Source organism: Pseudophryne corroboree, chromosome 2 (assembly GCF_028390025.1).
Source record: "Pseudophryne corroboree isolate aPseCor3 chromosome 2, aPseCor3.hap2, whole genome shotgun sequence".
NCBI lineage: Eukaryota > Metazoa > Chordata > Amphibia > Anura > Myobatrachidae > Pseudophryne > Pseudophryne corroboree.
This window is the reverse complement of record NC_086445.1, coordinates 181793931-181805731: the sequence shown is the minus strand read 5'-3', so window position 1 is coordinate 181805731 and position 11801 is coordinate 181793931. Positions and strand designations below refer to the sequence as shown.

Sequence of the window (11801 nt, the reverse complement as noted above, 5' to 3'; positions counted from 1 at the left end):
TACTATAGCTAATGCTCCACATGCTTATCCAACAAAGTGAGGTTTATCTGTAGCTCACAATGCTGACTGTACTAGAACACCTTATGTACCCAGATAACAGGAGAGTAGGGGAATGGCTTTACTGCAATTGTCACACTGGGGAGAGTAGGATGGATTTTATGGTGTAACAGAATATTCCACATTATAGACCTCATAATAAATGCTCAGTATCAAATAAAAAGTCCTTTTAATGTGCAATTTGTTTGACAAGGCTATGGAGAGGAGAACTTAGATGTAGCTCGTTCTGGGTCAGACTAATGCAGGGATACATCTAGTCTGCACAAACTGTCACCACAGAAAGGTGGGAGATACAAACATTTCATGTGCTTAGTGTTTGATTTCCAACATTCTAGCCCATACCATACAGTGTTGGCGCCATGCTCTGGGGAGACAGTAACTGTGTATGGCGATGTATAGAGAGAGTCACTTTTTTTGTATCCCTTACAAATAACAGTGATAACATTGATTGTCTCCCTGTAAGCCCAACAGTGACTTGTTGGCTTGCACCATTCACCTCTTGGCTTCCTAGCACACACATGCACTGGGTACAGTCAGACAACCTCCATGTTGTACTTTATCGTCTGTGTGTGCCCAGCATGACTTTAGTGATGAAGTTGACAATGGCTGATGCTGGCTGTTCTGGGTCCAGTTCAGCGAAGAGGTGGCAGACATTCTCCGCTGTGGTGCTTGCTTTCCGGGCCACAAAACCGAACACCCTGTAGAGCACATGTCCATTAAGCAATGCATTTCTACATCTTCCCGCATAGCCTGAAGTTTTATATATAAGTAACAGTAATGCTTTCCTGCACGGTTTGGAATGTCGCCTATAGATTGCATTATATCAGCTGAGCCATATACAGCACTTGGATGCATTTCTCTTTGTGGCTGTAGGAATAACTAGCAGATAGGATTATGAGGTTAGTGTGACACTGGTGCTTTCAGTGTGTATAGTTTAGCCCTGGGAACCCAGTGCTTGCACACTATTTGCCTGCAAATAATAGGCCATGTACACAGAACAGGTGCACTTGTAATAGCCAGCGAGATGCAGACTCCGGGGAGTCGGACCTTATTTTCAAAGCAGCAGTCATTTAAAAGGTGCGTTACTACTATTAATGTTTCCTCCACACAAAAAGTCAATGCTCTAAAAAAGTCACACTAATGCCTCCTCCTAATATGTGTGTACATATAAATAAGTATGTTTTTCTAAAAAAAAACAAAAATCATATACAGGTTGAGTATCCCTTATCCAAAATGCTTGGGACCAGAAGTATTTTGGATATCGGATTTTTCCGTATTTTGGAATAATTGCATACCATAATGAGATATCACGGTGATGGGACCCAAGTCTTAGCACAGAATGTATTTATGTTACATATACACCTTATACACACAGCCGGAAGGTAATTTTAGCCAATATTTTTTGTAACTTTGTGCATTAAACAAAGTGTATCTACATTCACACAATTCATTTATGTTTCATATACACCTTATACACACAGCCGGAAGGTAATTTTAGCCAATATTTTTTGTAACTTTGTGCATTAAACAAAGTGTATCTACATTCACACAATTCATTTATGTTTCATATACACCTTTTACACACAGCCTGAAGGTCATTTAATACAATATTTTTAATAACTTTGTGCATTAAACAAAGTTTGTGTACATTGAGCCATCAAAAAACAAAGGTTTTACTATCTCACTCTCACTCGAAAAAAGTCTGTATTTCGGAATATTCCGTATTTCGGAATATTTGGATATGGGATACTCAACCTGTACAATGTTTGAGAGGAATCCCATACTCTTGTTATTTAAGCAATGGAACTGACAGAATAAATCTAGGCTATCAGTCCCATTGAACATCTTTGCCCATATATATATTCCTGTCCCACGCAACATAATCTTCCCCATCATGCTTCTTATTTCCCTATTCAAGCTCTTTCCGCCCTTCAAATGGGATGTAGTCAGGATCGGAATCATGACGCTCACAATGTCAATGGATCCCCAAAGTATTAGGGTTAGTTTTTGGGTTATTCACTAGGGCGAGGATTAGGCTGCAGGAGGGTTGGGTTAGGATTATAGGTAGAGTTAGGGTTAAAATACTATCCGGGATCCCAGTTGGCAGTATTCCTACACCACGCCCTTTAAATACTCATCTTCAGTCCCCATTGAATGCAGTGTAGTGGGACTGCCAACATTACTCTTCTTATTTACCCTTTAAGCACATTTATATGTGATGCTCCACACTGCCAGTTGCAAGGCATTCTGGGGCACTAAAAAGGAATGTGATGTCACATGCAATAGGATATCACAGCTCTTAGATCAATTTTACACATGCAGCAGAATGGATTATTAAAGTAAATCGATGATCAGCAATTCATTGGGGGAATCGGCAAAACCTGCATGTTGAAAATCCTCGGCTCGCCGATCCCAATCATTTTTTGGTCAGAAGCAGCGAATCGGTAATTTCCAACATGTTGGATTTCCCTGAACCCCAAGACCCAGGCATCATCAGAATGGGGATGATGTAACTTGTTGATAACTCCAGCACGCACCCATACCACATGGTATATAATGTGGCTTATTTAAGAACATGGAGCAAAAGATCATTGATGAGCTATAGCAACCATGCAAAACCCACAAAGCATACATACTTTGAAGTTGTCCTGTCTGGATTGGTCCACCTGCAATGAAATGAAATGATAGTAAGGAAGATGCTACAGTGCGAGCTGTTTAATGGAAAGAGACCCTTGTGATGAATGTGGTACCTGCGATCCTGGGGGTCAGCACTGCAGAATGTAACGCTGGATCCAGAATAATGTCGTCTGAAGAACAGCCTGTTGTAAAACACAAACAAATTATACCAATGCATGGGAGTCTGAGCTGTGCAACGCGCAGATAGCCAGCCGCTTGCGCACTCACTTGCGCTGGCTGTCAGTCAATGTGATACCCTGGTCAGACACCTTGAAATGGACAGTAGTTGCTGTAGACCTAGGCGGAGTCAAGATAGCGCTGGAAGCCTTGGAAATAGCTTGTGGTCCAGTCAGAGATTCAGTATCCACAGAGCCAAGGTAGAGGACACAACAGGCTGGAAGTGCAGATATACAATTGTAGTACTCCAGTTATGTAGCAGTAGAGCATAACAGCATTGCAATTCCTCACACAAAGGCGGCTCTGGTACGTAGCAATGCATACACACTGGCTGTATTAACCATAAAGGCAATTTGGGCACATACTGTATGTAAGGCAACTCTAGTCAGGGGAGCAAAAAATACTGTAAATGCTTTCATTCTCCTTTTATTTCCTTATTGGTCATCACCAGGGACCTGTATCTTCCAGTAATGGAGCACAGGGTGTTCACCTTATAAACATGAGCATGTGGAGGGTAAATATGAACTAATTTAGGCTTATTCACTGTCCACAACAAGGGTAGCATCAATTTTCCAACAACCATTCGCAGGGCCAGATTAAGGTAACAGCCCTGAACCCCCTCCCCACAAACAGACACACACCTACTGTACCTCTCTACCTTTTCAGTGCAGCGCACCGCAGTAGCGCAAACCGCCAGCTCACACTCTTGTTTCTCGCGCAATTTCAATGCAGTGTACCGCAAGACTGACTGCTATCTATACACTGAAGTCCTCTTCAGTGGCCGCTGTTAATGAACCGCCGGGTGGGGACTACTCCGCTGCAAACAGCTGTCTTTGGCGGCCCTGGGAAGACCACCCCTGTCACCCCTCCCATAATCCGCCTCTGCCGTTGAAGTGTCAAAGCCTGAACAAACTTCACTGTTGCACACATTGTCCAATTTGTGCTCATTATATCACAAGCTCGCGAGTACACTTTACTGAAGGATCGTACTTTTCTCATCACAACCCATACCCGCTCCTTGTCGCAGTAAGTCTGCCGCTGTGCTCATGTTCGTGGGAACCGCAACATCCAAATTCTGTTCGGTGAGATCTGTCGATGGGAGAGAAGATAAGAGTCTCTGTGTAGCGCTTTCTGCAGACTTAACCACAAGTTTCTATTTTATATATCAATGAAATTAAACAGAGGGAACATGGACAAATGCAGCCCTGGCCAATACTCTTGGAGGCAGCAATCCTGCGTTCTTAACCAGGTTTCATAAGAATGCAATACAGCAATTTACTACGAGCAGCATCACTAAGGCACAAGGCAAAAAGTGATGTCACTAGTTCTAGTGAATTTATAGAATGCATTCCTAAGAATATTGGTCCAACCCACATAATGGCATCCTTCCCTGTGTGCAGTCCAAGGGTACACCATACAATTCTATATTTTATTTCACTTATTTTAATACCTCACCTTGTGGCTCATCTAGTGCCTCTCATTTGGTCTCTGATGGAGGAGGATACAATACAATAAGTGTGTACTAAGCACTCAGACTTTACTTGATACGCAAAATATTTATATAAACTATCACCCTTTTCACACTGCTGCTTCAACCTGGGTTGAACACGGGAAGGACCTGGGTACCATGTTGTGGCGCAACCTGGGTTGAACATGGGAAGGTCTGGGTATGAGTTACAGTCCCATTCAAGCCCTATTGACAGCCAGCTCACCGAAGCTTGTAGATGATGTAATTTCCAAGCGCCGGCAGAGATAACACTGCACCCATGTGTAGTGTGAACGGCACAGACTCAGGAACAACCTGGGTCAGAGCCACAGTGTGAACGGGGTCTTACCCAGCTTGGAACAGTGTTCTAAATCCCCAGAACAGTCCCAGGATTTTGGTCTGAAAAGGGTATTCAAACAAGGCCAGTACATTGCATTAGACAAGCCAGGAGTAAGTGAAGTACTATGGTTGCAGAGGATTAAGGGGTCTATTTACTAAGCCTTGGAAAGAGATAAAGTACCAACCAATCAGCTCCTGTCATTTTTCAAACACAACCTGTATCATGCCAGTTAGGAGCCGATTGGCTGGTACTTTATCTCTTAGTAATATACCGCTAAATACATTACCAAGTATTTCAAGTTTATTCTCTCCTCCTACAGCTCTGCTTTTCCCTTCGCCAAGCAATCCTTTTTCCAATTACTTATTTCTTCTCAGTCCTCGCCGTCTCTTTGAAACGGTCAACACTTTCCTTCACACCACTCCTCCTCCTCCCCTCCCATCCCATCCTCCCTCACTGCCACTGACTTTGCCTCCTTCTTCATCTCCAAAATTGAGGAAATCCGACACTATATCTTCTCCCGTCACCTCTCTGCTGCCCCCCCTGCCCCCATCATCCTTTCCTTCCATCTATCCAAACCTGTCCTCCTTCCGCCCCACTACAGACAAGAAAGTTCACTCTCTCATCTCAACCCCCCCCCCCCCTTAACCTGGCCCTTGTATCCCCTCCACTCCCTCTCCCCCACTGCCTGCTCCCACCTTGCTCACCTCTTCAACCTATAGAAAACAAAGAAGAAAAAGTATTCCACAATGGGGCACTCATTTGTAACGGATTTGTATAAGAGTTATGGGAGGTAACTGATTGACATAACAGCATTATTTATGCGATATGTGCGGATTTTTCCTTTAGAATTCACCTCTTCAACCTATCACTCTCTACCAGCATCTTTCCCTCACCATTCAAACATGCTCTGGTCTCACCTATTCTAAAAAAAAACAACAACCTTGACTCTTCATCACCCACTAGCTATCGCCCCATCTCTCTTCTCCCATTCGCCTTCAAACTACTTGAACGACTGGTTTACAGCCATTTCACAATCTACCTCTCTGATAACTCGATCCATGATCCAATACAATCTAGCTTTCGCCCACTCCACTCCACTGAGACTGCCCTGGTGAAAGTCACCAATGATCTGCTTTCGGCCAAATCCAGATGCCACTTCTCTCTGCTGCCTTCGACACCGTGGATCATCCTCTGCTCCTCCGCGCACTCCAAAACATTGGCCTCTCTAGCCCTGTCCTTGACTGGTTTATCTCTTACCTCACTAACCGCTCCTTCTCAGTGTCTGCATCTGGCACCACCTCACACCCTTCCATCCTTCCTGTTGGTGTCCCTCAGGGTTCTGTCCTTGGCCCTCTTCTGTTCTCCCTGTACACCTCTTCCCTGGGTGCACTCATTAACTCCTCTGGCCTTCAATACCACCTCTATGCTGATGACACACAACTATCTCTCCTCTCCTGATCTGTCCCCCTCTGTCCTCTCTCAGGTTTCCAGCTGCCTCTCCGCCATCTCCTCCTGGATGTCAGAGCGCTCTCTGAAGCTCAACATGGAGAAAACTGAACTCATCTTTCCCCCAGCCAGAGTAACACCCCTACCAATCTCTATCACTGTTGACAGCACCACCATCTCCTCCGTTCACCAACTCCGCTGCTTAGGCGCCCCTCTTGACTCCTCCCTCTCCTTTGCACCCCACATTCAAACTCTGGCGCAATCCTGTCGGTTCCAGCTACGCAACATTGCTCGCATCAGGCCATTTCTCTCCCAGAGTGCAACTAAACTTATGATCCACTCACTGGTCATCTCACGGCTCGACTACTGCAACGTTCTCCTCACTGCCCCATTCGCTCCAATCTCACTCCCCTCCAATCTGTTCTCAACTCCGCAGCTAGGCTCATCTTCCTCTCCTGCCGCTCCACTTCTGCCACGACAAAATCTGCACTTGCTCTAATTCCCCTACAGAATCCTCTTCAAACTCCTCACCCTCACATACAAGGCCATCTCTAATTCCACTGCTCCCTACATCTCCAACCTCCTCTCCCTTACTCCTTCCCGCCCCCTACAGTCGGCCAATGACCTTCGACTCTCCTCTACCCTGGTCACTGCTTCCCATGCTCGAGTTCAAGATTTTGCCCGTGCTGCACCCCTTCAGTGGAACGTGCTTCCCCGCTCCATTAGAGACTCTCCCCTCGACCTTGCAAAGCTTCAAACGGGCGCTAAAAACCCACCTATTCATCAAAGCGTACTCTTCAGATGCATAACCTAATCCATCCCCCTGCCTCAAGTCTTGACCATCTCTGCTTTGCTTACATCCTGTCATCAGACTACCTCCCGCTTGCTTACACCTCATGTCATCTGTCTGTCACCCCTTCCCACTAGATTGTTAGCTCCTCAGCAGTGCCCTCTTTCCTCTTGTTGTCAAAGTCCTCTTCTCGACACATTTCACTCACAGCCCTCTCCTACTCAGCGACCATCTTTACCCGCATTTTCTCCTGCTCATCTCTATCTATGGCCGCCAGCTCCTAGTAGTACACTGATTACTCCCTTGCTACTTACATCTAAGCTGTATTATGTATTGGGAATTGTGGTGCTCTTTGTTACCTGTACTCTATTTTTGTTTATTTTCTGTAATGTTAAGTTCTGTATCCATGTACTGTTCTATTGTATGCCCTTTGTACAACGCTGCAAAACGCTTGTGGTGCCTTATAAATAAAATGTAATACAGGTTGAGTATCCCATATCCAAATATTCCGAAATACGGAATATTCCGAAATACGGACTTTTTTGAGTGAGAGTGAGATAGTGAAACCTTTGTTTTTTGATGGCTCAATGTACACAAACTTTGTTTAATACACAAAGTTATTAAAAATATTGTATTAAATGACCTTCAGGCTGTGTGTATAAAGTGTATATGAAACATAAATGAATTGTGTGAATGTAGACAAACTTTGTTTAATGCACAAAGTTATAAAAAATATTGGCTAAAATTACCTTCAGGCTGTGTGTATATGGTGTATATGTAACATAAATGCATTCTGTGCTTAGATTTAGGTCCCATCGCCATGATATCTCATTATGGTATGCAATTATTCCAAAATACGGAAAAATCCCATATCCAAAATACCTCTGGTCCCAAGCATTTTGGATAAGGGAGACTCAACCTGTAATAATAATAATTTACTCACCTTTGTCAGGGACACGCAATCTGCAGGGCAGCGAGAGAGGGGTAACTGAGTGCTGAGACACCAATGCTGAGAGGCTTCCTAAACACATGAACAGAAAATAAGAATTTACTTACCGATAATTCTATTTCTCGTAGTCCGTAGTGGATGCTGGGGACTCCGTCAGGACCATGGGGAATAGCGGCTCCGCAGGAGACAGGGCACAAAAGTAAAAGCTTTAGGATCAGGTGGTGTGCACTGGCTCCTCCCCCTATGACCCTCCTCCAAGCCTCAGTTAGGATACTGTGCCCGGACGAGCGTACACAATAAGGAAGGATTTTGAATCCCGGGTAAGACTCATACCAGCCACACCAATCACACTGTACAACCTGTGATCTGAACCCAGTTAACAGCATGATAACAGCGGAGCCTCTGAAAAGATGGCTCACAACAATAATAACCCGATTTTTGTAACAATAACTATGTACAAGTATTGCAGACAATCCGCACTTGGGATGGGCGCCCAGCATCCACTACGGACTACGAGAAATAGAATTATCGGTAAGTAAATTCTTATTTTCTCTGACGTCCTAAGTGGATGCTGGGGACTCCGTCAGGACCATGGGGATTATACCAAAGCTCCCAAACGGGCGGGAGAGTGCGGATGACTCTGCAGCACCGAATGAGAGAACTCCAGGTCCTCCTCAGCCAGGGTATCAAATTTTTAGAATTTTTCAACGTGTTTGCCCCTGACCAAGTAGCAGCTCGGCAAAGTTGTAAAGCCGAGACCCCTCGGGCAGCCGCCCAAGATGAGCCCACCTTCCTTGTGGAATGGGCATTTACATATTTTGGCTGTGGCAGGCCTGCCACAGAATGTGCAAGCTGAATTGTACTACACATCCAACTAGCAATCGTCTGCTTAGAAGCAAGAGCACCCAGTTTGTTGGGTGCATACAGGATAACAGCAAGTCAGTTTTCCTGACTCCAGCCGTCCTGGAAACCTATATTTTCAGGGCCCTGACAACATCTAGCAACTTGGAGTCCTCCAAGTTCCTAGTAGCCGCAGGTACCACAATAAGCTGGTTCAGGTGAATCGCTGACACCACCTTAGGGAGAAACTGGGGACGAGTCCGCAGCTCTGCCCTGTCCGAATGGACAATCAGATATGGGCTTTTGTGAGACAAAGCCGCCAATTCTGACACTCGCCTGGCCAAGGCCAGGGCCAACAGCATGGTCACTTTCCATGTGAGATATTTCAAATCCACAGATTTGAGCGGTTTAAACCAATGTGATTTGAGGAATCCCAGAACTACGTTGAGATCCCACAGTGCCACTGGAGGCACCAGACATGGTACTTGCTGAAGCAAGTCCCTTCTTAGCGGCAGAGGCCATGAGTCCTCTGTGAGCATTTCTTGAAGTTCCGGGTACCAAGTCCTTCTTGGCCAATCCGGAGCCACGAGTATAGTTCTTACTCCTCTACGTCTTATAATTCTCAGTACCTTGGGTATGAGAAGCAGATGAGGGAACACATACACCGACTGGTACACCCACGGTGTTACCAGAACGTCCACAGCTATTGCCTGAGGGTCTCTTGACCTGGCGCAATACCTGTCCAGTTTTTTGTTCAGGCGGGACGCCATCATGTCCACCTTTGGTCTTTCCCAACGGTTCACAATCATGTGGAAGACTTCCCGATGAAGTCCCCACTTTCCCGGGTGGAGGTCGTGCCTGCTGAGGAAGTTTGCTTCCCAGTTGTCCACTCCCGGAATGAACACTGCTGACAGTGCTATCACATGATTTTCCGCCCAGCGAAGAATCCTTGCAGTTTCTGCCATTGCCCTCCTGCTTCTTGTGCCGCCCTGTCTGTTTACGTGGGCGACTGCCGTGATGTTGTCCCACTGGATCAATACCGGCTGACCTTGAAGCAGAGGTCTTGCTAAGCTTAGAGCATTGTAAATTGTCCTTAGCTCCAGTATATTTATGTGGAGAGAAGTCTCCAGACTTGATCACACTCCCTGGAAATTTTTTCCCTGTGTGACTGCTCCCCAGCCTCTCAGGCTGGCATCCGTGGTTACCAGGACCCAGTCCTGAATGCCGAATCTGCGGCCCTTTAGTAGATGAGCACTCTGCAGCCACCGCAGAAGAAACACCCTTGTCCTTGGAGACAGGGTTATCCGCTGATGCATCTGAAGATGCGATCCGGACCATTTTTCCAGCAGATCCCACTGAAAAGTTCTTGCGTGAAATCTGCCGAATGGAATCGCTTCGTAAGAAGCCACCATTTTTCCCAGGACCCTTGTGCAATGATGCACTGACACTTTTCCTGGTTTTAGGAGGTTCCTGACTAGCTCGGATAACTCCCTGGCTTTCTTCTCCGGGAGAAACACCCTTTTCTGGACTGTGTCCAGAATCATCCCTAGGAACAGTAGACGTGTCGTCGGAAACAGCTGCGATTTTGGAATATTTAGAATCCACCCGTGCTGTCGTAGAACTACTTGAGATAGTGCTACTCCGACCTCCAACTGTTCTCTGGACCTTGCCCTTATCAGGCGATCGTCCATTTTCTTTGAAGAAGAATCATCATTTCGGCCATTACCTTGGTAAAGACCCGGGGTGCCGTGGACAATCCAAACGGCAGCGTCTGAAACTGATAGTGACAGTTCTGTACCACGAACCTGAGGTACCCTTGGTGAGAAGGGCAAATTGGGACATGGAGGTAAGCATCCCTGATGTCCAGGGACACCATGTAGTCCCCTTCTTCCTGGTTCGCTATCACTGCTCTGAGTGACTCCATCTTGATTTGAACCTTTGTATGTAAGTGTTCAAATATTTCAGATTTAGAATAGGTATTACCGAGCCATCTGGCTTCAGTACCACAATATAGTGTGGAATAATACCCCTTTCCTTGTTGTAGGAGGGGTACTTTGATTATCACCTGCTGGGAATACAGCTTGTGAATTGTTTCCAATACTGCCTCCCTGTCGGAGGGAGACGTTGGTAAAGCAAACTTCAGGAACCTGCGAGGGGGAGACGTCTCGAATTTCCAATCTGTACCCCTGGGATACTACTTGTAGGATCCAGGGGTCCACTTGCGAGTGAGCCCACTGCGTGCTGAAACTCTTGAGACGACCCCCCACCGCACCTGTTTGTACGGCCCCAGCGTCATGCTGAGGACTTGGCAGAAGCGGTGGAGGGCTTCTGTTCCTGGGAATGGGCTGCCTGCTGCAGTCTTCTTCCCTTTCCTCTATCCCTGGGCAGATATGACTGGCCTTTTGCCCGCTTGCCCTTATGGGGACGAAAGGACTGAGGCTGAAAAGACGATGTCTTTTTCTGCTGAGATGTGACTTGGGGTAAAAAAAGGTGGATTTTCCAGCTGTTGCCGTGGCCACCAGGTCCGATGGACCGACCCCAAATAACTCCTCCCCTTTATACGGCAATACTTCCATGTGCCGTTTGGAATCTGCATCACCTGACCACTGTCGTGTCCATAAACATCTTCTGGCAGATATGGACATCGCACTTACTCTTGATGCCAGAGTGCAAATATCCCTCTGTGCATCTCGCATATATAGAAATGCATCCTTTAAATGCTCTATAGTCAATAAAATACTGTCCCTGTCAAGGGTATCAATATTTTCAGTCAGGGAATCCGACCAAGCCACCCCAGCGCTGCCCATCCAGGCTGAGGTGATCGCTGGTCGCAGTATAACACCAGTATGTGTGTATATACTGTTTAGGATATTTTCCAGCCTCCTATCAGTTGGCTCTTTGAGGGCGGCCGTATCTGGAGACGGTAACGCCACTTGTTTTGATAAGCGTGTGAGCGCCTTATCCACCCTAAGGGATGTTTCTCAATGCGCCATAACTTCTGGCGGGAAAGGGTATACCGCCAATAATTTTCTATCGGGGG

At 46.1% G+C, this 11801-nt stretch overlaps 1 protein-coding gene across 2 annotated transcripts in view; it reads right to left on the bottom strand.

The window, feature by feature from the left end:
* Window positions 1-209: 209 nt before the first annotated feature.
* Window positions 210-11801, bottom strand: part of TNS2 (tensin 2) — a 275056-nt gene continuing 263464 nt past the window's right edge. For both annotated transcript variants that reach the window (XM_063952083.1, XM_063952084.1), the window contains exons 24-29: window positions 7916-7993; window positions 3922-3999; window positions 2962-3127; window positions 2808-2876; window positions 2694-2723; window positions 210-755 (exon numbers count right to left, since the gene is read on the bottom strand). In XM_063952083.1, the coding sequence (XP_063808153.1) occupies window positions 614-755; window positions 2694-2723; window positions 2808-2876; window positions 2962-3127; window positions 3922-3999; window positions 7916-7993 (563 nt within the window). In that variant the 3' untranslated portion in view covers window positions 210-613. The remainder of the gene's footprint in view (window positions 756-2693; window positions 2724-2807; window positions 2877-2961; window positions 3128-3921; window positions 4000-7915; window positions 7994-11801) is intronic.